Source organism: Vombatus ursinus, unplaced genomic scaffold (assembly GCF_900497805.2).
Source record: "Vombatus ursinus unplaced genomic scaffold, bare-nosed wombat genome assembly UNPS02010394.1, whole genome shotgun sequence".
NCBI lineage: Eukaryota > Metazoa > Chordata > Mammalia > Diprotodontia > Vombatidae > Vombatus > Vombatus ursinus.
This window is the reverse complement of record NW_020950172.1, coordinates 6,090,648-6,118,519: the sequence shown is the minus strand read 5'-3', so window position 1 is coordinate 6,118,519 and position 27,872 is coordinate 6,090,648. Positions and strand designations below refer to the sequence as shown.

Genomic DNA, 27,872 nt, shown 5'->3' with positions numbered 1-27,872 from the left:
GAGGGGAGTGGCCATGCCCCAACAGCAGGAGGAGGTGCAGAGCAGGGGTTCAACGATATTCACTTCCTTAGTATCTCACGTGTCTGTGATTTGTGGCACAGTGGAAAGAGCATTGACTGTGGAATCTGAGGACTCGGTTCAAAGGCTGCTGCTTTATGCCGACTAACTGTATCAGCCTGGGCAAGTCACTTCCCTGTGTGGGCCTCAGTTTCCTCACCTGTGAAATGGGTCCGGGGTGGACCAATGGCCTCTGAGATCCATACTGGCTCTAGAGCTCAGATGGGATGATTCCATGACTGCTGTGGGTAACTTCCACTCACGCAGGCCCTCTGTGACTCAGTAGTAAGGCCAGATACCCCCGGGCTGCCCCAGACCCATGCCGGATGCTATTCAAGCTTCATACACTCTGCTGGCGGAAGAACTTAGTAGAACCTTGAGTCCAAATCTCATCTTTCCCACAAGCTGTGCAACTAGTGTCTCTGGGCCTCTGTTTGCTCATAGGTAGAAAGGGCCTAATAACCCTCTTTTGTCACCTACCTCCTAGGGCTGTTGGGAAGTCCCGGTGAGAGAACGCTTCAGAATGCCAACATCCAACCGCCACAACAATGGCGGCCAAAGTTGTCATTGGAGAATCAGAATGGCTTCCAAGCCAGTGGGGCTCTAGTAGAATAGAATAGGGGATAAATGGAAAATCTGGCACACTTCTGTTCAAAAAGTCAACCATTCAAGCAGGGTCAGGGCTGGTATGAGGCCTGGGAACACAAAGATTAAAAAAGGAAGCAATTCCTGCCTTTGAGGATTTTATATAATGTTGACTCTTCAGAGCTATGTGATCATGAGCAAGATACTTCCCCTCAGAACATCAGTTTCCACATCTGTAAAATGTAAATAACAACCTTTGCATTATATGCCATGCAGAATTGTCGTGAAGTCCATCTGGATCCTCTCTGCCCTATTTGCTGTATTCTAGATTCTGCTCTCCTCTCTGAACAGGCCCAGGCCTGCTTTTTTTCTGTCTCTTTCCAGGAGCTCTCTTTCATTTCTGTCCCCCTGCTCTGCATCTTCTCCAGTTCCCTTTGCTGAAGAACCCCCGAACTGGGCTACGTCATCCTCAGCACCACATCTTGGGTGAGAAGGCTCAAGGCCTTCTCTGTTTCAGACCAGGAAGAGTGCATTCATGCTCCTCCCCACAGCCCCTGGGCAGTGCTGGGCTGCTTGGCGGCAGTCAACTGCAACACTGCTGTCTTTGGACAACAGCCAACGACTCAATGCAGCCCTAAGACTGTTTCTTCAAGGGTTGGGGTGGTCCCTGAGTGCCCAGCCTTCCAAATCATCTCTGAAAATGGCACAAGCTGGCCTTGCCTCAGAAGGGCAGGGTCATTTGTCTGGCCATTTCACCCCCAGCCCTTTCCAATAATAGCCACTCACATTTCTATAGAGCTTCCATGTTGATAAGATGCCTTCCTCACAGCCACACTATGATGTATTTATTATTATTATTATCCTCATTTTCACATGAGAAAACTGGGACTCTGTGACATGGCCTCACTGGCCTCTGCTCCCATAGCTCAGATCTGAACCCCATCTCCTGACTTCAAGTCCCTTTCTTTCTACAGAATGTAGAAAGAATGTAAGGTCCCCGTGGGCAGGAACTGCTTAGTTGGAGTCTAGCCAGGCCAACACCTGGCTCAGTGCTGAGAATTTCTACCCTACTGCACCATCTTTGTTCATCCTAACATATTTCCAATGGAAAAGATTTTGTTTTGACTGTTTATTGTTCAGTTTATTACTGTTCACTTCATTAAAAATGGTTTTGTTGGATTATGTCATGTATATTACAACTTCCCAATAAAACAAGCTCATTAACACTTTTGTGAGTAGTTATGCTTTGAAGTCTAAACAAGACCCAAGCTACAACCACTTGTTTTAAAATATAAACTTTCTCCAATAAATGGACTCCTTCTTCAGCAAAGCTGTTCTTTCCAGGAAGAATAGTTAAACTTTATTGTGAGATGCTTGAAGCTAATCAGCTGAGTACCAAAGGAAAGTGGAGCTTTAAAGAAATGCAATCTGCAGCTTGCTTTCTCTTACTAACATCATGGCACATTCCATGACCATTTTGTGTTGCTGCCTGTAAAATCCTTGGAACAAGTAACTTGAATACAAAACTGAACTGTCTCTATCATCACTGCCACAATTCATTTCCTCATTAATTAAAAGATGTCATTGGAATTGAGCTACTGTGGCATGAAAATTAGTATCATCTTTGGATGAGTCTTTTGCTTTTATGACTGTTTTATGGCTGAAGTCTTTGAAAACAAGAACCAAGCCACGAACCTTCCTTTCCTCATTCCAATGGACCATTCTGAAGAATAAGGGAAAGGGAGAAGAGTCAACTTGAGAATAATCTGAGAGAAATTAGAGTTGCGTAGGACAGGATGATGTGATGGGGAGTGGGGTGTGTCATGATTTATAATACCTAGAAATGAAGTTCCTCTCTATAGTTATGAAATCATACTGGAGACTTAAAAAAATAAGAAACGCTGTCAACAATTTTTCCATGGTACAAATAGCTTTGCACTGATCCTAAGGGTCTAGGACGTTTGTACCAGGCTATACTATGGGATCTTAAAAGATGTTTGAGGGTAACTGTGACAAAAGTTCCCACCCATAGTTCCTTCAAGAACTGGGTTATTCATCGAGGGGGGATGACAAGACTTCCTCTTCAAGAGACAGTGGGACCTTTCCCCTGTTAAGCTATCTTTGCCCTGTGGGCTGGATCAGCTCACACCATTCCCAAAGACGGGGAAACCCGGCACACATCGGAAAATACCTAGTCCCTCTGAAGGCTGGATAGAGCTGAGCTGCGTCTGGGAAGCTACTTCTTCTTTCCTGGAGAAGGAGGCAAAGGACACACAAGGAAGTTGCCTGGGAACCAAGAGAAACAAGAGAAGTCTGTTTCTTCGAGATCCTGGAGAAAATGAAGCCCTGTCCCTTCTGGGGTTGGAGCCTTTGCCTTTCTTCTCTGGCTCCTGGACCTCTTAGGTGGACTGAGGGAGTTGAGAGCTGTAGCTAGTACTTTGTGCACCCACTACAGCGTGGCCTTGGAGTAGGCAACAGGACACGTGCCCTCAAGTCAACTTTATGACTCAGGATGTGCAAATAATACCGAAAGACATGAAAACAAATCCCTTGGGCATATACAACAAGGAGATCAGCGACCTGAAAAAAGGTCTTCATAGATACTAAAATATTCACGGCAGCACTTTTTGCTGGAACAAAGGATGTGCCTTTGCATTGGAGAAATTCTACAAGTTGGGGTGCCCAAGTGTCCTGGAATTCTACTCTGCTGTTAGGAATGATGAAGAATACAGAGAAGCAGGGAAGGACTTACATGAATAGATACAAAGTGAAGGGAGCAGGACCAGAGAAACAATGTATCCACAGCTGCAACAATGTCAATAAAAGGGACAGGCAGCGAACGATTCCAATTAAATTCTGCAAAACTGGAATGACCAGGGTCGGCTCAAGAAGAGAAATGAGAGGATGCCTCTGAAGTCAAGTCCACAAGCTTTTATTAAGCACCTCCTCTATACTAAGCACTTGATAGACCAAGAAAAGCCCCAAACAGCCCCTGCCCTCAAGAAGCTCCCTCTCTAATGGGGGGATTCAATATGCAGACAGCTATGTACCCAGAGAGGATCAATTGGAGATCGGATCGTTTCCCATTTCTTTGCAAAGATGGGAGACCATGAATGTGTGTATAGGGGTGTGTGTGTGTGTGTGTACACATCACTACACACACACACACACACACACACACACACATATATATATACATATATAAAACCCCAGATATTTCAATATACTGCTTAGTTTTGCAGAACCTTTTTTCCTTTCTTTATGATAAGGCATATCTCTCTGAGGAGTAAAGGAAGCGGTGAAATAGTAAATATAGAGAATGTAAAAATCAAAGATATAAATGAGAATTCATTGAGAGAGAGAGAGAGAGAGAGAGAGAGAGAGAGAGAGAGGAGAGACAGACAGAGAGACAGAGAGTTAGGAAGAAGAAGGAAAGGGAGAGGGAGGAAGAGAGGGAGAGGGAGAGGGAGAGAGTCTAGGAGGTTAGGGGATAGAATCTCAAGTCCAACACTGCAGGATTTAGGATTCCATGCTCTTGCCTCAGTGAGACTCCCTCTTTCACCCAATGTTCAGGAAAGAGTGTAACACTAAAGTTACTACTCACCTTTGGGAGAGGTGGAGGTCCCCACAAAGTGAAAGTGGGAGAGAGGCTGGCTGTCAGTGAAAGGAGGAAAGAAAGGGGAATCCCTGGGGACAGATGGGGCAGGGCGGGTTGGGAATTTCCTTTGGGACAAAGGGAGGGAGGGAGGTAACAAACAGACTAGAACTGCTCCAGAACCTGAACTTCCTGTTCCCATTCCACAGACAAGTCAGTTTCTGAGCTCCTTTCATACCTTTTACTCAGATCCTGGAATATGTGTGTTAAAATGTTGAACCCTCTACATTTTCCACCCTGAGGCAAAGCCCCAGCTACTCTTGGCCAGTTACAGCTCTTGATAATTTCTTCAATCTCTGAGAGTCTGTGATTCCCTGAGATACAGTGGAAATAGTGCTCCAGATTACACAAGTGCCTTCCTAGTATTATTATTATTTTCTTAATAAGGGGAAAGAGAATCTTCCTATTCAGAAGTAATACACCAAGGGAAGGTCACAAACTGCAATCCCAGACTCAGTAGCCCCTAAGGTTTCTAATCTAATCCATAACTAAAAATTGTAAAAAAAAAAAAGAAATCCTCTCAACGATCTTTCCATGGTACAAACAGCCTTGCCCTGATCCCAAGGGCCTAGGAAGTATGTAACAGGCTATACCTTAACAGACATTTGGGGGGAGGAGAACTCTTTGGGAAAAATTTCCAGGCCCAGCCTAGCCCATAACCCACTCTAAGCCAAGGGTTCCTGGCCAAGTTGTTTATTTTCCTCAAGGCTCTAAGCAAAACTTGATGTACTATGTCTCCCCTCCCCCCAACAAAGTCTATGGTCCACCACCCCACCTTAATGCTGCCTCTCTGTTCCGTTTTTCCTCAGGGTGTGTCTTGCAAGAGCAAAGTGAACAGTGAGTATCCAGATGGGGCAGTCTCCACCCAACTCCCCGGCCCAGCCTGCACTTGCCCCTTGGGAATCTGGGCAGTCTGCCTCCTGGAAGCCCTTCCTTTCTAGCTCCAGCTGCAGGACCACAGCCTGCAGTGTGGCCTAGTGCTCAGGGGCTGGTCCTGCAAGAGCCAGAGCCAATATCTATCCTGGACTTTGAAGGACGGACAGGGTTTCAGCAAGCAGAGATAGGGAGAGCAATGCTATTCGTAGAGCACTAGAATTGAGGGGATCTCAATGGTCCTCTGCTTTGGCTTTCTCCTTTAAGACACAAGGTATATGGGGCCCAAGTGGTTGGAAGGAGTGGGATTCTCTCTTGGTCCCTAAGCACTGTGGGAGCATAACGTTCCTTCCCCAGAGGAACTCTTTAACAAGGCTATAATTCTGGCAGGTCATGGACCCTGTCCCTCATATGCACCTGGTCTGTCTTGGCCAGCTTTGTCCTGCTTCCTCACTTTGCCTAAGGCCTAGATTTAAAGAGGCTTAGGTGTCTGGGTCCTGCTCACATCCTGAAGGAAAAGGTCCGAGGGCTTCTGGAAGGGAGCAGCAGATACAGGCCCCAGGGGAGGGTGTGACCAAAGGGAGAGGGAAGGAAGAGGCTTCAGCCTTTGGTGCTGAACCAGCACTGGACCCTCTTAGGAAGAAGCAGCTTCCTGAGTTTCAAAGGATCAGGTGGGAGACCCTGGTAGCTGAGGGGTAGAACAGGAAACACTTCACATAGGAGGGCACTTAGCTTTGAAGGAAACCCGAGATACGAAGAAATGAAACTGAGAAAGGACTGTGTTCTAGGCATGAGGAGAGCCTAGGCAGAGTTTTGGGGACAGGAATTGGGGCTTCACGTGAGGGACACTAGAAGGCTAGGAAGTGTTCATCAGGACAATGTCAAGAGAAACAAATGGTGTTTTCATCACTTTTGGTGACTCAATAAAAGTTGTCAGAGAGGAGGGGACAGGTGTGAGTCCATATTGCCAAGGTGGGTGCCTTCGTAACTGAAGGAATGGGAGAGTTGAGGGAGAGGAAAGACTCAAAGATAATCCAAGCTTCACGGAAAATGAGACAGGCACCAGCCAGTAAGCATTTATTAAGCAACTACCGTGTACCAGGCTAAGCACTGGGAAGAAAAAGAAAGGCAAAGACAGCCCTTCCTCCCCAGGAGCTCCCAGTCCCACGGGGTAGTATCATGCAAATAACCACATGCACACCAACTAGAGATGGGGTAAATTAGAAATTGTCTATAGAGGGAAGGTGCCAGAATTGAGGTGGTTTAGGAAAAGTTTCCTGGAGGAGGTGGGGTTTTAGCTGGGATCTGGAAGAAGTCAGGGAAGCCAGAGAGGATGATGAGGAGGGAGAGCCTTCCAGGCATGGGGACAGGCAGTGAAAATGCCTGGAGCCAAAAATGGAGCATCCCACGCTGCAAACCAAGGTTCCAGTGTCCCCCAAGAGGGAACTAAAACCCAGTGAGTGTGAGTTAAGTTCTGGCAAATGTCTACACTGTTTCCCTAAAGAGTTGGATTGTGGATATCGAAAAAGGGAACTGATATCTACTAGAAACTTGGCCAGCTTCCTTGAGAATAGGTCACAGCAGCCTAGCCTTGCCCCATTTCCTTTTTTTTTTTCCACTAAGGTTACGAGACTCAGAGTTCGGGGAATTCTGTTGACATAGTGTGGCTACATTGCAGCAAAGCCTGGGACAAAGAAACGTTTGCTCTCTTGGTGAAAAGATGGAGAGGTGTGGCCTGGGTCATAGTAGAGTTAGGAAGGGTAAGACTTGTCTGAATGGTCTGACCCAAAGAGTGGTCACTAATGGTTCAACCTTGGCTTGGAGGTAATGCTCTCATGGACTACACTTGTACTAGTTGACATTTCTTTCCATCAGTGACTTAGAGGAGAGGGTCCCAGCTTGGGCCTCAGACACCAGGGAGGGGTGGAGTAGTGCTATAGAACTACTGCAAAGGGTCCACATCCAGTCATGTGCTTTCTCATCCACTGGATTCTAATAGTGCCATCCTAATAGTAGGAAACTTCACCCTAACCCTACTATCGTGTGGGGTCCTCAAAGCTTTTCCAGGTCTTCAAACTTGAAAACATCGGGAATCACTAACTCAGAGAAAGGCAAGGATGATGTACCTATCAAATTTGTGGGAAAGAAATTCTGTTTTTTCTTTGTGTCCCCAGCACACATTAGGCACTTCAAAAGTGCCTGTTGGAGGAGTGAAGACACAAAACAAACTCTTTGGGCAACAGAGTCAGGACCCAACACATCTCCCTAGCCTACATGGCACAGTGGCTAGAGTGTAAGGCTTGTGGTAGAGTTCAAATCATACCTCTCAGGGTTGTTGTGAAGATGAAATGAGAGGATAATTGGAAAGTGCTTAGCACAGTGCCTGGCACATAGGAAGTACAATGTAAAGGGTAATTCTTCTTCTTTATTATTGTATCAATGGGACAAATGGCCCATGATGAAATTGAAAGAGTACAAATGAAAAGCACTACATTTGAGTTTTAAAAAAAAATTCATTGCATGAGTCCAAGATGGCCACCCAACACAATGGTCACCCAACAGTTTATGGGTAAGGGGTCTGTCTGGAGGCTCTAATAGGTCCCAAGCTAAGAATGAGGAAGCCAAACAAAATGGCACTCTAAAGTTATGTGATCTTGGTGTTCATATACAACACTGTTTGAAGGAGGGGCCTGGTCAGACTTTATCAGGTCTGGGACCCACGGGGAAGGCTTGAAAACTGGAGCCTGGCCCCAAGTGGGGAACTATCTCTTTTGAGAGCTGACTCAAAATACAGGGAGTGTTTACTCTGGGGAAGACGAGACTCAGAGGGACATGATGGCTTTCTCTGAGTACTCCAAAAAGGAAAAGGGTTTTGACTGTTAGTGAGGAAAACAAGCAGAGGCAGATTTCAGCTCAATTGTTACAAAAATGCTCCAACAATTAGAATTATACAACAGGGGAAGTGGCTGCTTTGGGAGATCCTAGGAGCAGATGCAGGGCAGGAAGGGACCTTAGAGGCCTCATTCCCTTCATTTTACAGTGGAGGAAACTGAGGCCTGGGGAAATGAAGTGATTTGCCCAAGGTTACACAAGTAGTGTTTGGCAGGGCCAGAATTTGAACCCAGGTCCAAAGTCTGCACTTTTCCAGCTAGACCATGACCTTTGAGGTCCAACTCTGAGATTCAGTGAATGTAAGAGACTGAGTGGATTGTTGCCCTGTAGACAGAAACAGTGAAGCTAGAAAGAGGAGCAGGTTGGGGGTGGGGAGAAAGGAAAATAAGCTTTGTTCTAGACATGTGAAATTTGAGGTGCTAGTTAGACACCCAGGTAGAGATGTCTTATAGGCAGCTGGAGACATGGGCCGAGAGTTTGGGGTGAGGTTGATGGTATTGATTTGGGAATGCTGAATAAGGTCATGAATGTAGAAAGGAAAGAGGGCTGAGGCCTGGGCCAGGGACTGAACTGAAGGGTGGGCTGAGGGGTCGCCTGGGGACGGGGCTGAGGCTTGGGCTGAGAATCGTCCTGAGCACTGAGCTGGTGTCTTCATCCTTGGAAGGAGACAGAAGAGTGACCGACAAAGTGAATCAGTCAACGAGTCTTTATTAAATGCTTAATATGTGCCAGGCAATGTGCTCAGTGCTGGGGATATAAAGAAAAGTGAAAAAAGTTCTTGCCCTCAAGGAGTTTACATTCTAAATCAGGAAACTACATGTAAATAGAGAGTTCTATTTAAGTTATATACTGAGCAGATGGATAGTAACTTTAAGGAGGAAAGCACTTCCTGTCCAAAACAGGACCTTGTGTCCAATGACTTACCTTTCACCCTCATCTCATCCTTGGCCTTCCTTAGTGGATCACTGGCAATGGATGGGGCCATTGTAGGCACCTCCAAGGAGCCTTCCACCTCCTGTCCTTTGACCTGAGCCTACTCTAGCTTCTTGGCCCAGTGAAGGCTTCAGCCATTGCCGTGGACTGGAGAGGGGCTCCTGCCATAGACCAAGTGAGAAGAGACAGTGGCCATCAGAGTAGAAAGTGGGTCAGGGCCACAAGGTAGATCAGAGATACGCCTGAGAAGAATTGGCAGCTGATTCACAGTTATTGTGGTCCTCCCCAGCTGGAAGTGAGATGATTCCATTGGGCTCCTCACTCAGTGAAAAGAAAGATTCTCTGCCACATGCAGATTTCTCCAAAGTTACGTGACACTAACCATGTGCGTCAGACCTATCTGTAAACTGAGCCAAGAGGCCCTGAATGAGGGCCTGAGGGGGTCTCCTGTGAGGACTGTGAGGGGAGTCTTTGTCATCTTTGTTCCTCAGAGGGCTTGTGTCCCCGATGGGAGAATTCGCCACATCACCACCAGCTGCCATACGTCCTCACTGAGCACAGGAGGAAAGGAGTTTTTCTTAGAACAATAAGACAGATTTGGGCTAAACTGCAAAGCCTAACAAAAAACCACAAGCAACCAATCGAGGTTACTGTTCCAGAGTAAGAGAATGAAGAACAAACATTAGCTGTAGAAAACAAATCCTTAAAAAGTAGAATTGGCCAAATGGAAAAGGCGGCACCAAATCTAATAGAAGAAAACAACTCATTAAAAATTGGAAGGAGGCAAGTGCAAGCAGAGTAATAGAATGTCAACTCTAGCAAGGACCTTAGAGATCATCTCATTCAACCTCTTCATTTTACAGAGAGGGAAACTGAGGCCCAGCACAGAGAAAAGATTTAGGAGCATAACTGGGACTTAAACCCAGGTCTCCTCTTGGGTGCTCCCCATTCTCTCGACCTTCAGATCTGTCTAGAAGGGTCTGTATCCCGCCCCGCCTGGTTATGGTTGCTGTCCTTGGGTTGTCATCAAGGGTGGATAAAACCTTCTGTCTGGCCCCGAGTCCCAGGTAGCCGTGAGTGACCCTGCCTATGTGACCAGTTTCACTGGTTGGCTTTTCTCTTTTTGACCCAATTGTTTTGATCTCTTCCTACTCAGAGATCTGGGGCTGCTTTTCCAGCTAGTGGGTGGAGTCGTCACCCTCCCTTGACCCTCACCAGCTGTGAGCATTGAGTGCTCCCTGGAAGCCTCCAGGGACAGGCAGAGTAAGGGATTAGCTGCTCCTTCTCTTCCACAGGGAATATTTTTAACAGTTTCTGCCGGCAGCCACTGCCATCGGTGACGCCATCCGTCCTGGAGTCCCTGACACTGTCCACAACCACGAAGTGTGTCCACAGAGGGGCTTGTGCTCTGCATCTCAGCGTCAGTGCTAGCCTTATCATGGAAGGTAAGAACCAGCAGAGTTAGTCAGGTCTTCAGCGTCCCCCAGCCTCAGCGGTAAGACAGTCTCAGGCTCAGGGACAATTTGGTTGGGCTGGCCCAAAATCCACTTTTTTTGGGGGGGGGGCAATTGGGGTTAAGTGACTTGCCCAGGGTCACACATCTAGTAAGCCAAAATCTACTTCTGCCCATTGTGTGATCTGTGACCTTCTGGCCAAGATGGGTTTGGAGGTCAATGGATCCCTAGATGGGAACTCTGAGCTTGTTTTCTATCTGGGCTTTGGTTTTTCTTTTTCTTTTTTTGTTTTAATTATTTTTTGTAAATAGTATTTTATTTTTTTCCAATTACATGTAAATATAGTTTTCAATATTCATTTTTATAAAATTTTGAGTTCCAAATTTTTTTCCCTCCCTCCCTTCCCTCTCTTCTCCCCAAGACACCAAGCAATGTGATGTAAGTTATACATGTGCAATCATGGAAACCTATTTCCACATTAGTCATGTTGTGGAAAAAGAAACAGAACAAAAGGGAAAAACCACAAAAAACAAAAAAAAGGTGAAAAGAGCATGCTTCGATCTGCACTCAGACTCCATAGTTCTTTCTCTGGATGTGGACAGCATTTTCCATCACGAGGCCTTTGGAGATGTCTTAGACCCTTGCATTGCTGAGAAGAGCCAAGTCTATCTTAGCTGACCATTGCACGATGTTGCCTTTACCGTGTACAATGTTCTCCTGGTTCTTGGGCTTTGGCTTTTCAACCTGTGCTGTTAGGGCTCCTCTGAGTCCCAAGTGAAAGCTCCCTCCCTCTTCTTTCCCTTCTCCCCAGCCCCCTGGATGGTCTCAGGACCTTCTCCATGTTCTCCCTCCAATACAGTCTTCCAGTCAATCACATCCACAGGCTGAGAATTATCTTCTCTTGACCCATAGTTGGGGTTCAAGGGAGCCTGAAGGCCATGGTGGCAGGGAGGTGGATTCTGACTCCATGTACCCCCTGCCACGGACACCAGGAACCACAAGTGGCACCCTGCTCACTTCTTCTTGGTCCTAGAAAGCCTTCGAGGCCTGGAGATCTGCCTGCTGTCCCTGGACACACAAGAGACAAGGTGTCACAGCGCCAGGATCCCCAAGGTCTCCAGCCAGAAGATGGTGGGCAGAACGGTGAGCTGGAGGGTGGGGCCTGCCTGAGGAGGGGGAGAACAAAGGGAGAGAGATGGGCAAAGTTAGGGGCAGGAGCTCCCCAGGGCAGCTGGGCCTCTCACTGCACTCCATCCATGGTGGCCCATTCCACCCTCGTGCCTAGAAATTCCCCACACCCAGAACGCCTTCTCCCCTTTCTTTCTCACCCACATGTTAAGATGCTGTTGTCATACTGTTGCCCTGAGATCCCAGGCTCTGGGTCTCCCTGGGTCTTCTCATAGCCCTTTCTCCACCCAGTCTCTTCAGGAAACAGAAACCAAGAATCAAGTCACAGCAAGAAGCATGTATTAAGTACCTACTGTGTACTAGGCACTGTGCCAGCTGATATAAAAATTAAAAAAAAAAAAAACCAGTCCTAGTCCTCAGAGATTTCCCTTCCACTGGGGAGAAGTAACAAAGGAAACACCGATTATAGAAATGTGTGACGACCTCATATTCCTTCCAGCTCTCAATCCGTGACCCTGGCTCCAGAGGAATGGCCATGGGGCGGAGGCTAGAGTCTGAGGGCAGCAGAGGAGGCTTCTGATAGGTGGAAGCACTCGAGCTGAACTTTGAAGGGAGCTGGGCAATCAATGAGGGTCCGCTGGATGGGGAGCTCCTGAGGACAGGACCCATTTCCTCGGCCCAGTGCTGAGCACAGGGGGACTCCAGAGTGAGGCAGCGTCCAGCTCCCCCGGCTATCCTTTCTCCCCTTCCCACATGGGCTGAGTAGGAAGCTAGGGGTGTCCTTGTAGGGAGGCCCCTGGTGACATTGCCAACATCTGGCCCCAGCTCCAGGTCCACTTTGACTGTTTTGAGGTGAGCGTGGCTCAGCACCTCTACGTCACCCTGAAGACCATCCCCTATTACTGTGAGGTCCAGATCAGCCGTGAGTACCGAGTGGAAGGTAAGGCTCTGCTGGGTGCTCTGAACAGGAGAGGGACCCCACTGGAAGCAGGGCTTTGCTGAAATGGAATGATGGTGTCCTTTAAAAGTCTTGTTTCAGTCAATCCATCAACGAGCGTTTATTAAGTGCCTACTGTGTGCCAGGCACTCGGAATATGAAAATGAAACAGTACCTGCCCTCAGTGAGCTTGCATTCTCTTGGGAGAGACTGTGTGTACAAATCAAAAGAAATACAAAATGGATGCAAGGTATTAAGGAGAGGGGAAAGTAGCAGTCGGGAAGAGCAGGAACATATGTAGAAGGCTGTCCTTGGGCTGAGCCCTAAAGGAAATGAGGACTTCTTGGAGGCAGAGAAGAGGAGGGACAGCATGTCAGGCACGAGGCACAGCCATAGCAAAGGCATGGAGATGGAACATCTTGTATGAGGCACAGTAAGAAGGGGGGGGTCGGTTGGACTAGTTTGTGAAGGGAAATAATCTGTAATGAGATTTTGAAAGTTGGCCCTTTGTTCAAGTACGGTGTTGATTCTGTCATAGGACCTGATCCAATCTTCAATTGAATCATGAGAATCAGTAGGAAAGCATGTTTTGATTAAACAGACATTCACTTGACATCTCTCTCCAAGAATGCTTCTGGGAGCCCCCCACCCTTCCACAGGTCTGGGAATTGTCCCCCAGGCTGCCATCGGTTTTAAGGGAGGAGTTCTTAATCAGGGGCCTTTTGTAAAAAAATTGACAACTATTTTAAGGACAACTGGTTTCTGTTGTAATCCCATGTGCTAAAAACCACAGTTCTGAGAAGGGGTCTGTAGGCTTCACCAGACTGCTTACGGGGGCTGGGGCACAGAAAAAGGTCAAGAGCCCTTACCTTACAGAGAAGGGCATCCGCTTTCCTTAGCCAGCATAGAAATCAGAGCAAGGTAGTTATCAGGAGGGGGAAAGGGGGAGTGTTGGGCTCCTGATGAAATCTTCAGGTGGTGCCCCCTACCACACACACACTCACACACACACACACACACAATTCATACACATACACTCACATACACACACAATTCATACATACACACACATAATTCATACATACACACACACAATTCATACACATACACTCACATACACACACAATTCATACACATACACTCACATACACACAATTCATACACACACACACAATTCATACACACACACACACACACACACACACACACACACACACACACTCCTAACCTCACCAGCTTCCAGACAATCAGGGATCGCTCTGTTTGGAGCACTGATGTCCTTCCTTGAGAAGGACTGTGATAGGCTGGGGAGCACAGAGACCACGCTACAGCAGGGCTGCTTAGCCTGGGAAAGAGAAGACGCAGAGGAGTTGTCATCGAGCAGGTGGTGGCTGGCTCTGCTTGGCCCTAGTGGACAGCAGCAGTGGATGGAGACCATACACACCGAAGCAGGTTTCACCTTGGTAGAAGGGACGCTTCCTACCGATCAGAGCTATCCCAGAGAGGAAAGGGCTGCCTCCAGAGACATTGGGGTGGGTGGTCTCAGAGGACCGGTCAGCCCTGTGGAGGCACCGCCTTGGTCTGGTCTCAGTCACGAGTCAGGGTCAGGGGTCATTCTGAGGCTTGGCTGAGTCAAGGCTCAGTCTGGGTCCGGGGTCATAAGTTAGGGGTCAGGCCATAAGCAGGACAGAGGTGTCAGGATATGGGTCTGATGGGATTCTGCCTCTCTTGGTACTGACCTGCCGCCATCCCTGATGAAGTGGATGGTGCTCAGGTCCTTGGTCAGACTGAGAACCCCCATGTGTATTTTGCAGACTGTACAGATGCTGATGTGGGAAGAAACATCCCAGCCTGCTTTGGTGAGTGATGTGGGTTGCTACGGTCCCAACTCTGCACTCCCTTTACCCACTTGTGTGCAGTATTGCTATCACTATGTAGCATAGCCTCTGGGTACACCCTGCAGGGTCCCCTCTCCCCATCTAGCAGCTCTTGGGGGCTTCTACATCTCTAGTTTCCAGGGCTGTGGTAGAAATATCACCAGGTCTCTTGTCAGAGGGCCTGAATTCAAATCATGACTCTTTCACTGACTCCTTGTGTAACCTTGGGAAGTCACAACCCTCCTGACCTCAGTTTCCTCCCCTGTACAATAAGGGCATTCAATTGGATAATCTCTCCAGTTCTAAGTCCTAGGATTTAGAGCTGACTCCCACCCCTTGTTCAGGAAAGGACAAACTTTGCTCCATGCCATTGGGTGATTGAAAACGTGGCTCCCTCCCTACTGCCACAGGAGAGCATATGGCAGTTTCACTGCTCCCCCTCACAGTCCATTCCCAAGACCCCTTCTTGGAAGGGCTCTTGGAAGAGGGGGAGGGGGGAACAGGGGGTGAGATTACCCTAGAGAGACAAGGATAAACCGAGGTTCACAGAGGGGAAGCGTCTTGTCTACGTCAAGCTGTGAATTGGGCCAGGGTGGATCCCTTTCAGGATCCCGGGATGAGGCTCACTCCCTGGCCCAGCAGGAGCATAGCAAGGACCCCCCTCTTTGAAAAGAGCGGCCCTCCATCCTTCCCCTCTGTCCCTACCAGCCGGGAGGCTCAACTATAATGTTGACCATGCCCAGAAGGCCATCAAGGTGCATTTTGCAGACATCCCTAGGAGTCAGGCCTACTACGTCCGGCTATGTCTCAAGTGGTTTGCTTGTGAAGACTACAGTCCCCCAGTACTGGTGAGTCCAGACCACATTCGGGGCTGCAAGGCAGAGGGGGGAGGTTCTCAGCTTAGGCAACAGAGACCCCAGTGCAGAGGAGAGCTCTTAGCCCGGGCATTGGGGATGCTAGGGCAGAAGAGGGACCTTAGCTCCCCTTAGCTGGCCCAGAGCACACAAGAAAGGGGGTCCCAGAAGACTCACAGGAGGTGCTCAGCACACATACATATGGGAGATGGTTGCCACACATGCAGTCGGCTCAGCACATAAGATGGTGCTTGGCACACCCAAGGGAGACAGGGGCTGGGGGCACTCAGCACCTCCACCTCAGGCACTGAGCACAGTGTTTTGGAATGAGTGGATTTCAGCCTGACCCCTTGGAACAGGTGAATGCAGAGCAGCCTGGGAAGGCAGTGTCCCTGAAGTATTCACAACTCCTGCCGTGTCTGTGTATCGAGGTCAGTGCACCCTCCATCCCCTCCCCTACCCCACCTGGACCCCAGAATGGGCTCCCTGGGAAACCCTGGGCAGCTTCTTCACTTGCAAAATGAAAGCATCGGATTAAATGACCCTAACAGTCTTTGCCAGATCTAACATTCTATAACTGTTTGATCTACCCTGAACACATCCTCCCCTTTCACATGACTCCTCCCGGGGGCCTCCAGCATCCTTGAGCTGAGTTCACTGCAGTCTCTAGGAGCCCCCCAGAGCCTGGATCAATGGTCTGGAGCCATTTGGAATGACACACAGCCCCACCCCCATCAGGATGCCCCCCAGGGCTATACTAGCCAGTTGGCCACTGTCCCTCACGGGAAATGTGCCACCTCATCGGATAGCCTGTCCCAAGGTTTCACCATCCTCAGGGGCATGGAAATCCTCCCTTGCACCTCAGCTGAATCACTCCAGCAGGAGGCATTTAGGCAGATTCCCTCTGGTTCCATCCTGGAGAAGCTCAGAAGGATTCAGGACCATGAGCCTCAACGCGCCTCACTGAAACTCACAAATCATTGGCATTTCTCTATATGACTGAGAAATCCCAGCAGCGAGGGATAGCAAGAGCGAGAGAACTTCTATTTAAAATTACTGGAGACACTATAAAATATTTGGGAGTCTACCTGCCAAAACAAAACCGGGAACTCTATGAACACAATTACAAAACACTTCACACAAATGAAGTCAGATCTAAATGATCGGAAAAATATCAGTTGCTCATGGGTAGGCTGAGCTAATATAATAAAAATGACAATTCTGCCCAAGCTAATTGACTCATTCGGTGCCATACCGATCAAACTACAAAAAAAAAAAAATATTTTATAGAGCTAGAAAAAAATGATAACATGATTCATTCGGAAGAACAAAAGGTCCAGAATATCAAGAGAACTAATGGAAAGAAATTCTAGGGGAGGTGGCCTAGCCATTCCACATCTTAAATTGTATTGTAAAGCAGCAGTCATCAAAACTGCTTGGTACTGGCTAAGAAAGAGAGCGGTGGATCAGTGGAATAGGTTAGGTATGCAAGACACAGTAGTCAATGACTAGAATAATCTGCTATTTGATAAACCCAAAGACTCCAGCTTCTGGGACAAGAACTTACTATTTAACAAAAACTGTTGGGAAAACTGGAAAAATGTATGGCAGAAACTGGCGATAGACCAACATCTTACAGCCTATACCAAGATAAAGTCAAAATGGGTACATGATTCAGATATAAAGACTGAGGCTACAAACAAAGTGCCTTGATGATTTTTGGTTGCTCAGGGTTCACCGAGTCCGGTAGCAGCCCTTTCCATATTCCAAAGTGCAGTATCCCTTTGATTCTCACAAAGTAGGGCATGCAAGTGTTAGCACCATTTTGTAGATGAAGAAACTGAGGCCTGGAGAGGGCAGTAACTTACCCAGGGTCATCCAGGTAAAACTTGCACTCAGGTCTCCCCATTCCAAATGCAGTTTCCCCTCTATCCTGCCTTCTCCTGGGCCTGCAGTGAGGATGGACTAGGTTTCTCTGGGCACTCCTCTCTTGTTCCATCAGTCCATACTTGCAGGAAACATGGTGGGAGGTGCCCTGAAGCTGTGCTGACGATGCTTTCTCTGGCAGGGCTGGGCTGCTGTCCCTGATGCAGTGAGAATCCAGATTTGTCCCTTTGAAAATGGCAAGTAAGCAGCAGCCCTCGGCAGAGTGGCCCATTCTCTCCCCCCGCCGCTCCTTTCCTTCTCCCTCCTCCTGAGAGAGGCCTCCCCCAGCCCTGGGCTTCCTGGGTCCCTGGGCTCAGGATGAACCAGGGGCCAGGCTCCATGTAGAACCAAGATGGATTTCTCTGTGGTCATGGAACTGGGCTGGGTCGCCCAGGCCACCTGGAGAGGGGACCCCGGGACTGAGGCTTCATTAGTCCCACCCTCTGTCTGCCCAATGGGGTGGGACTGGCTGGATGCTGGGTTGGCTTTGGTATTAAAGGCTGCCCAGGGGAGGGGGATCCTTAGCAGGGCTTGGAAGGGGAGGGAGGGACAAGGGAGGAGCTGTTCCCTTTCTCACCCCTCTATGTGTATGTCTCTGTGTGTACAGACACCAGAATTCTGTGGGATTACATCTTCTACAACCCCTTCGCCCAGTCCCTGAGCTGGGAACCCCCCTGCCCTGTCCAGGGCCAGGTCCACCTGTGTGGGATGTCAAAGACGGACGATCTGTGCTGGGAGCTGAGCCACACAGGACGGACAGCGCCAGGCAACGTGAGTGCAGGGAGCCTTCAGACTGTGAAAGGCCTAGAGACTGCTGCTCCCAGTCACTCACTTGGGGGTCAGAGTGCAGCTGACCTGGGATTGAGCACTGTCTTGGGAGACTCCACACGATGATGACTGATGAAGCAAGGAGAATGTCTTAATTTCTTCCTATGTGCCAGATGCTAGGCTGGGCGTTGAGGATGCCAAGGCAAAAAGAAATAGCCCCTCCTTCAAGAGGCCAGTCATGGACCCATGGGAGAAGACATGTAGGGACATATGATATATATAGATAGATAGATAGATAGATAGATAGATAGATAGATAGATAGATAGATAGATAGATATATACATATGCATGTATATATGTGTTTTTATATGCATATAACCTGAGCCCCAAAGCTCATTGGCATGGAATTCTGTCAACACTGGTGGAAATCAATGGCCTGGACCTGTGTAAGGTCTGGGTAGGGGGTGGGGGGTAAAGGCGAGCTGGAGAAGACAAGAGAGAAAGATAGATAGATAGACAGATGAGCAGATAGACAAGTAGACAGATAAGTAGATGAGTAAATAGACAAGTAGATAGATAGATAGACATATGTAGATATGTAGATAGACAGACAGATAGATAGATGAGTAGAAAGAAGGCTGGCAAAGGTCAGTTCTTCTGGCCAATGGCCTGACCAACCACAGCTCCAGAGGATCAGTGGGGAAGCATGCCATCTGGTGGGGTGGCCGTTCCTGATCTGGCCAGAGCCCCAGGGCTCAAACATACAGTCCTTTCACTAAAATCTTGTTCCAGCATTCTCAGACAGAAGTAGTTCTCAAGAGGGTTTCCAAGCAGGCCAGAATATCAACAAATAAAGCTTCCAGCCAGCAGGGGGGCTCCTGGGGTCTCAGGAGCTCCTCCTCCCCATGCACAGGGCCAGCTCACAGCCCAGGCCAGGGTCCCAGGAAGATCGGCCCCGGCTCTGGACCTCACTGACCTTCCTTGCTCCTGTCCCAGCCATTTTGCCTGTGTTGGGGCTTAACTCACACCTCCCCAGGACCCCCAGTTTCCTGCCCCACAACACTCTTCTATCCCTGAGCAAGAGGCAATGAACTCAAGATGCAGAATGAGTCACATTTTTGAACAAGGCCAATGGGGGGATTTTTTTTGCTTGACTTTACATGTCTGTTCCCAAGATTTTGTTTTTCTTTTTCAGTGTGAGGGGTGGGGGAGGGGATAGGAGGGAGAGAAAATAAATGCTTGTTAACTGAAAAAAAAATTAAAACAAGCAATGCCAGTTCCCTGATAGTCATCAAATGTCTCCTCTTTCTTGCAGGTGCATTACTTGCAGGTGGACCCCCAGCCATGGCTTTGCATGAAGGTGAGTCAGTGGCCAACCCCTTGTGACAGCCCACGTATGTGAATTGGGGGGGAGCAAGGGTAAGGGCATGTACTTGCTCATGTGACCTGAACCTTCCAGTTCTTTAGCAAATCTCCCTTCCCCAATAAGGGTCACACCTTAGGAGGGGCAAAGGACAAAGGAGAAAGGCTGTGAGACAGAGTCTCCATATGGCTTAGGACAGAACTGGAGAAGGCAGAAGCTCTGCTCAAGTCCGTGGCCATCGGCACATGTCCAAGATGACTCAGGGCTCTAAGGCCGGTGTTCAGCCTCTTGTTTCTGACAAATATGATGTGATGATGACGATGATGAATTCCCCATGGCTTATCTAGGATCCTGAAGCCAGTCGGTGGAAGAACCAGGATTTGATCTTAGGGCTTCAGAGTCCAAGATCAGGGCTCGATTTACTGTACCACACTGCCTCCTAAACAGATTTTAGTAAATAGCTGAATATCACATCTTTGATTAGAGGGAGAAGAATCTTTGGGCTTCTCTGTGAGGGGACCTAGATCACTCGTTTCTGTCTGAGAAAAACAGACAGTGGAGAAGGACGTGGCAAGTAGGTTTGCCAAGAAAACCTCAAACGGGGCCATAAAAAGTAGGACACGACTGAAATGACTGAACAACAACAGATGATCTGGGAGAAGTGGCCAGCACATTGGACAGCAGAAGTCAGATCCAAGAAACATTTCAAAGGCTGGACCAAGGGGCCAAATGGAGCAGAATGACGATTTTTAGACCCAACGTGCAATGCCATTGGCACAATCCAGAACACTCAGTAAGGAAGCTCTCCAACCATACAGACTAACACCTGCTCTGCAGTTGAGCTGCCTGGGGTCCTAAAGGTTAAGTGATTTATCCAAGGTCATCCAAGTATGTGTCTGAAGCAGGACCTGAACTCAGGTCTTTCTGATTCTGAGGCTGGCTCTCTATCTACTGTGTAGTGCTGCCTCATGAGATGAAACTTAATTGGGATGATTGTAAAGTCCTATCACTGGATTTTTAAAAATCTGCCTCAGAAATACAGTTGGAGTGTTGGTAGGTTGGCAGTTCACCTGCAAGCTTGCTATAGGCCAATAGCATGGTATGGCATCATGGTCTGGCAAGGCGCCATCTTGGACTGCATTAAAAGAGGAACAGTGGCTGCCATCTCTGGTCTTGTCCAACCACGCAGGGTGGGGGGCAGATGCACAATTCCTGGTTCTAGACACCACAGTTTTTGGAAAATATTGGTTACTCAGAAAGATTCCAGAGAAGAACTGCTAGTGAGGTGAAGGGTCTTGAGATCACTGCTTCTCTGGAATCCTTATCAAACCTCATCTGGTTTGGCTGAAGGACCCGGGGATGGTGAACAAGGCGAAGGGAAGACTGACCACTTGGAGAGCTTTCTCCAAGGGCAGCTGCATAGATAAGGGATTTGATTTCTTCTGCTTGGTCTCAGAGACCAGAACCAGGAACCATGGCTGGAAGTTACCTAGACTAATGAGAGGACACTTGCCAACAGTGAGAGGCAGGCTGGGCTGCCTCAGAAGTGGGGAGTTGCCTCCACCCCCAGGACGTCTTTAAGCAGAGGCTGACTGACCATTTGTAGGGAAGTCCTCAGGAGGATTCTTGTTCCAGTCTGGGTTGGACTCATGGCTGAAGAGATTCAGAGAAGAGATTCAGGTTCTGAAGAATCTCTTTGTACAGACACAGGCATATGGGACAGAGGTAACAGGCCATGTGTGCCTTGCTAAAGCTACCAAAGATGCTGGGACGTTGGGAGGAGGGGACCATGGCAGCCCTTCGGAGGCAGCTTGCCCAGGGCCCACTCTCCTGAATGGACAAGGCCTCCAGTGGCCTAACCTGTCCAGGTAGGCCTTGAACACCTTATCCTGGTGACCAGGTTTTGATCTGGCCTTGGTGTCTTGACCAGGGCAAGTTACCACACCAGAAGGGCTATGAACGTTTCAGGCAGAAGCTTGAGTGAGGAGTGGGTTCTGAAAGTGCTCTACTCCCCCTGCCCTTAGTCTGGGAACCTCATTCTCTATACTCCTGTATGGCAGCTGAAGGGCCTTCCTAGACTCCTACCTCAATAGGTTACTTGTTATCGTTCAGTCATTTTTTCAGTCATATCCAACTCTCCATGACCCCATATGGGGTTTTCTTGGCAAAGATACTGGAGTGATTTGCCATTTCCTTCTCCAGCTCATTTTACAAACGAAAAACTGAGGCAAACAGGATTAGGTGACTTGCCCAGGGTCACACAGCTAGGAAGCGTCCCAGATTATAGCTTGCTAAATTGATAAGGACACAGAAATATCAGAAAGCACAGAGCAGAGCCCAAATCCCTGGGGCACTCCATTGGACATCTTCCCCAAAGATCTTGAACCACACTGAATGATTACTCTTTGGGTCTGATTATTCAGCTAATTCTGAATCCAGCCGGCTGCATTGCCATTCTACTCTCTAGCTTTCTATCATCTTGATAAAATCATAAGAGTTGTCAAATGATTTGCCAAAGTGCAGGTGAACTCTCTCTACAGCATCCCAGTGGCGGTCTAGTGTCTAGTCTAGTGACGGTCACCAAAAGAAATTGACAAAACCAGGCTGGCCCTTGTGATCACTGCTACCCTTCCAGATGTTTCCTCTTCAACCCATCAATCAATCAATTAACAATCAACAGTTATCACGCACCCATGATGCACCAGGCATTGTGCTAAGTGCACAAGAGATATAAAAAGAGGCAAAAGACAGTCCCTGCCCTCAATGAGCTTCCAATCTAATGAGGGAGATAAGAAACAAAGTGAATAAGCTATCTACAGGATGAATAGAAAATAACTAAGAGAAGGAAGGCAATAGAATTGAGAGGGGCTGGGAAAGGCTTCCTGGAGAAGGTGAGGTTTCATTTGGGACTTGAAGGAAGCCAGGGAAGTGAGAAGCCAGAGAGGAGGAGGGAGATTAGGGAGGGAGAAAAGAGATGAGGAGGGAGAGCGTTCCAAGCCTAGGGGATCACTAGAGAAAGTGCCTGCAGCTGGGGGTGGGGGGTGGGCGTTGTCCACAGTGCGGCCAGCGGGCCCAGCCCCAGCCTCCACCCTGACCTTTCAGATTCAGATCAGTTACCTGCCAGGCATCTCGACACGGATGCCCTGTGGGCATCTCAGACTCAGGGTGTCCAAAATAGAACTCACTATATTTTCACCCAAAACCTCCCTCTTCCCGATTTCTCTATGTTTGTTAACACTCCGGCTATTGTCTGTCGGTTGTCCAGATTCGTGCCTGTGGCATCGGCCTCTGCTCCTTCCTCTTCCCTCATGGCCTAATCTTTCCGCTAGGACGGCTCACATCTGACTCCTCCACTGGCGCAGTCACCGTCCACCTCAGGCCAGGCCCTTTTACCCCTGGCCCATATCATTGCAGCAGCCTTCTCATTGATTTTCTCCCCACCCAAGTTCATCCTTCGCGCTGCCAAAGTGATTTTTCTTCTGTCACTCTGACTATGTGAATTCCCTCCTCAACAACCTTCAGTAGCTCTCTCTTGCCTGTAGGATAAAGCGCAAACTCTTCTCGTTACTGTCCCCTCCTTCACTCTGGGATCCAGCCTCACATGCCTTCTCCTGCCTTCACGCCTTTGCCCTGGCAGTCTCCCATGCCTGTAACGCCATCCCTCCCCTCTTCCGCCTCCCATTCCCCCTTTCTTCCACTCTCTTCCTTGTCTTTCCCGAGCCAGCCCCACCCCACCCCCAACCGCTACTTTGTACTTGGTGACTCTTTCAAACTACCTTCTGTGTATTTTGTATCCACCTTTAAGTCTTTGCTTTCTCCCCTACAGCAATGAGAGTTCTGTCCTTGTAACCCCAGTACCTGGCATACAGAGAGTGCATAATACTTGCTGATTGATTACAGAATTGTGCCACGTTCTTGTATTTCTCCATCACTGGCCAGCTTTGTTTTCATCTTCTGTACAAACAAGTGCTCTAAAATGGGAGTTGGTCCGTGAGCTCCCGCTGCATCCACACAGCTTTCTTTAGACAATTCCTTTCTCTCTCCTCAGTGGAACTGTTGCTTCGTGTGGCTTCGGTTTCATTTTTGAGAGTTTCCCATCCCTCCTTAGCTCACTTCCCTCGTTAGAATTTTAGGCCGTGAAATTCCATTGACGGATAAGCGTCATGCCTTCTAAAAATCCAGGGGCTGCCTTAGCCAGAGGTGCACAAACAGCGTGTGTGGCTCATTCCAGTCTGCTGGCTCGGAGTCCAGGGCGTCATTCGTCATACTCCCCTGCTCCTAGACAGTCCTGCTCCCCTTTGAGCCTCAGTTTCCTCCTGTGTACAATGAAGGGGCTGGGCCAGAAGACCACTGAAACCCTGCCCCGCTTTGCCAGTGGAGGCTTAGGTTCTGTTTGCAGGTCCCGGGAGGGCTCTGTGGGACAGTCTTTGGCTTCCCTCATGGGGTCTGCTCTACCTCTCACTCCCTCTCTCTCTCCGCAGTTCACAACCCTGCAAGGCTCTTGGGTGAGATGTCCCTTTGCTGATGGAAACTTTCCAGGTAATTGCCCAGCGTTGGGTCCGCAGCCTAGCGAATGGCCCCTTCTTCTTCCCGTGGGGGTGGAGGGGTGGGTGAGTCAGCTCAAGTAGGGCTCCTTGCTGCAGTGAGGACCTGCCTTCCCACTTTGTGTCCTCTCGTTGTTTCCACAGCGGCAAAACTATTAGTGTATGATTTTTGAGCTTCAGGGACCAGGCAGGCATTCATCCACTCAACGAACATTTGTTAAGTGAGAGTGCGCAGGGCCTTCATTACCCCAGGCACATGCAGGAGATACAAAGTTACTCTGGGGCTCCACCCCTGCCCTCACGGAGCTCACAGTCTTGTGATCTGCTGGTACCTCCCCTGACCCAGACCTTGTTTTTATTGGTATCCAGTGGGCACGTGGGATCCCCTCAGTAGAGCAGAAGCTTCCTGAGGACAGGGGATTGGTCGGTCTTTGTTATTATGGTCATAGCTCCTAACCCTGTGCTGGAACACATGAAGTGCTTCGGAAATGTTTGTTGGTCCGTGAAATACAAACACCAGTAACTGTAACCTGCAACATTATGGTGTCAGTATGTCAGGGAGGGACACGGGAGTAGCCCCCAGAGGAGTGACCCTGCCGACAAGATGGGTCAGGGAAGGCTCCCTGGAGGGCGTGGCTTTGGAATTGGATTTAAGGGAGAGGCAGGGATCTAGCCAGCGAAGAGGGATAGGGAGGGTATTGCCAGCGCCAGAGCCAGACCTGCTCCCATTTTTGAAAAGGAAGGAGTGATTTTCCTTGAAGGACTTTAGTGCATCTCAGACCTCATGCGTGGAGAGAGGGTCATGGTGGGGGCAGTGCTAGGCATGGAAGGAAGAGTCCAGGGCTCCAGGCCAGGAGTGGGCAGAGGAGGCTGGGCTCAAAGGGGGCAGGGAGCCCCCACCTGTGCCTCATGCCATGTGACCCTTATGTGGCGACCACCCTGGGCTCATTATCAGGCTGGAAGATGAAGATTCATCAGTTACCGGACAAGTTCCGGGCCTCCTTCATCTCGAGGAGCCCAGCCCACTTCCAGGTACATCTCTGCAACCGGACTGAGCCTTTCCATTGTCACGTGCTTGAGACCATCTCTGTGGGATCACAGGTGAGCTGGGAAGGAGGGACACCAACCCCCTGGCTCAGACCCAAGGACAGGGCCCTGGACACACACTGACATGGTCAAACATTCACATACCCACAGCGTCCTAACTTCTTCTAAACTCCAGAAGCCCTCCAAGGTTCCTCTGCCTACGGGAAGCCTTCCCTCATTGCTCTGGCCCAGGGGCTCAGTAATGTCAGGGAGAGGCCAGAGGACTTAGGTGCTGGAGTTTGGAGAGGTTAGACAGCCCCACGACCCGTGGGACCTTTCCCGGGCCCTTTGCTGATCCATTTGCTGGCACCCAGGGCCGAACCCCAGGCCATTCCTCAGTCCCTATTCTAAAGCAATTAGGGGAGGCTTCCCAGAGGAGAGAGGCTTCCTTGTGAAGCTGCACCTGAGGAGGAAGAGGAGAGCTCGCACGCATGTGTAGCTGCACATAGGTAGACAGGGGTGTGCCATGGTGCTTGTGTGTGTGGGTGGGTTTGTGGCACAAGCTGGATCCTGTTACAATCATGTACCTGCTGAGCAGGGAAAAAGCTTGTAGTCCCCTAAGGCAGCTGGGAGCTGACATCTTGGGGATTGATGGAGGAGAAGAGGAGAGGCTGAGGCTTCCCTGGGACCTTGGGGGGGTTGGCCGGGCCATGTGACTGTTTTTCTCTACCCTAGGGAGATGCAGATGCCATCGCCCATGTTGACATCCCAGAGGCGGAGGTCTGCTCCCCAGATATCTGCATCCAGGTGGGTCCCCATTTCCTCCTAGGGTTGAGACAAGGCCCTGCACCCAGGAATGGGCCCCACAGGCTGCTATTTCTTGGGAGGACCTGCCCCAGTCTCTGGCAGATCCAGACTAGTGGTCTTTCTTTTGTTCATTCATTCCTAACATTGCTTACATGCCTCCTGTATGCAGAGCCCAGTGCTGGGGACTGGGAGAGACACAAAGTTTAGCACCTCATGGTGCTCAGTCTCTAGTTGGAGAAAAAGACACGAACATGGATAGCCATGCAATATAAGTGACTAAAACTGAGAAGAAGCTTGTGGGTGGCAGAGCTAGAAGCGATCTGGGGTCTGACCCACTTCAGCAAAGAAGGGGAGAGTCAAGGGCTGAGGCTCCACCATAGACATGCCAGCTGGTGGAGAGGTCAAGGAGGACCCGGGACACCCAAGGTTGGGCAATCTCTCCTCTAGTGTCCAAAAGAGATGACAGGCTGCGAATCGATATCTCTGATCTAGCTGGCTGAGGCTTGGTTCAGAAGCAAAGCCTCTTCTCTAGTTACTCTGGAGGGGGAGGCTAAATCTTACTTCACTCATCCTTTCCCACCCCATCTGGATACACCAACAGCACATAAATAGAAAACAGCAAGTAACCTCGTTTATCCAAGCAAACAGAAATCAGAGAAATTGCTGAAATGAGATCATACCAAAGAATATACAACAATGAATGGGCTCTTCAGCTGAGAGAGAGATGAGACCTCAGCTCAAACTGAGAAAGACAGAGACAGAGAGGGGTAGGAGAGAGACACAGAGAGGTGGGGGGGGAGAGACAAGAGAGAGAGATAGAGACAGAGACAGAGAGGGAGAGAGAGAGTGATAGGAGAAAGACACTGAGAGGGAGGGGGGAGAGAGAGAGGTGAGAGCGGGAGAGGGAGGGAGGGAGGGAGAGAGAGACAGAGACAGAGACAGAGAGGGAGAGAGAGAGAGAGAGGGAGAGGAGGGTCATTCTAGCGGTCTCTAGCATTTCAAGCAAGTTCAGAGATCTGGGGCCAATGTGAACCATTCCAAATTCTCTCTCTCTCTCTCTCCTTCCTGGGGTGTCCTCTGTCTACAGATCATTCTCTCTCTCTCTTGGTTTGAGCTGAGATCTCATCTCTTTCCCAGGAGAATATCTAGAGCCAACCTGAGTAAGTCTGTCGTGCAGGTAGGCAGCAGCAGCACACAGCACTCTCTCCACCAATCAAGAGTCTCATCTCTCTCTGCATATGCAGGAGTATTCAGGGTACCCCAGGCTCAAGAGAGAGCTGAGCCCCGACTGTAGAATCACATGCTTTGGGGAGTTCATCTCGCTAAAAAGAATCATCTTCACCAAGGAGATGTCCAGACTGCTGATCCACGTTTGGGGAGGATGAATCCCATACCTTCTTCATCTGGCCTTGGGGCAGCTCTGCCTGGCATCTGGGTTAAATTGGAAATACCCCCTCTTTGCTCACACTCTGCCCTCTGGGCTAAACACACACAAATCTAATACTGGGGGTCTTGCTGAGGTCCCCCCCAACTTCATTTCCAGGGTGTTCCATGCTAAGTAGATTAGAGAGTTTTGTAATTACTAAGACTTTGAGGCCTGAGGAGGAGGCCACAGGCTCATAGAAAAGATTCTGAAGGGACCACTAGTCTAACCCTCTCATTTTACAAAGTGGGAAACTGAGGCCCAGGAAGGCTCAGTGATTTGCTCAGGGTCACACAGAGATAGTGTTTGAATGCTATTCCTCCAGCCAATCTCTTTGTGGGAGCCTGGGCCAGGGCGTTCACCATATGATAGCCAAGGTCATAACAGAATGGGATACTGTAGCCTATGCAAAAGGGCTTCTTGGATGAGGGCTTTTAAAGAGGGCAGGAATTCAATAGGTTAAAGGGGCAGGAAGGCACTCCAGGCATGGGGAATGGCCTGAGCAAAAACATGGAGGCAAAACGATTTAGCGAGTGTTTGGGGCAGAATTGTCTAGTGCGACTCGACTAGAGAATGTGTGAAAGGGGGTAATATGAGAGAGAAGCCGGAAAGGTAGAGTGGCACCTGAGCTAGAAGGGCTTTCCACACTGAGGAGAAGAGTTTGGCTTTGGCTCAGTAGTTAATAGGGAGCCCCTGGAGGTCTTGGAGCAGAAGAACGACTTCACTGAATTTTTCTAGCAGTGTTTGAGGGACCAATACAGGAAGGAAA

General features: G+C 49.1%; 1 protein-coding gene across 1 annotated transcript in view; it reads left to right on the top strand.

Annotated features, from left to right (window-relative positions):
- The window catches only part of IL17REL (interleukin 17 receptor E like), a 52,929-nt gene that overhangs the window by 9,736 nt on the left and 15,321 nt on the right, over nt 1–27,872 (top strand). The window contains exons 2-14 of the mRNA XM_027854234.1: nt 5,107–5,134; nt 10,291–10,440; nt 11,483–11,592; nt 12,403–12,517; nt 14,329–14,373; nt 15,100–15,239; nt 15,605–15,676; nt 17,314–17,368; nt 17,779–17,942; nt 19,256–19,300; nt 23,785–23,842; nt 24,803–24,948; nt 25,609–25,680. Coding sequence (XP_027710035.1) covers nt 5,107–5,134; nt 10,291–10,440; nt 11,483–11,592; nt 12,403–12,517; nt 14,329–14,373; nt 15,100–15,239; nt 15,605–15,676; nt 17,314–17,368; nt 17,779–17,942; nt 19,256–19,300; nt 23,785–23,842; nt 24,803–24,948; nt 25,609–25,680 — 1,200 coding nt within the window. The remainder of the gene's footprint in view (nt 1–5,106; nt 5,135–10,290; nt 10,441–11,482; nt 11,593–12,402; nt 12,518–14,328; nt 14,374–15,099; nt 15,240–15,604; nt 15,677–17,313; nt 17,369–17,778; nt 17,943–19,255; nt 19,301–23,784; nt 23,843–24,802; nt 24,949–25,608; nt 25,681–27,872) is intronic.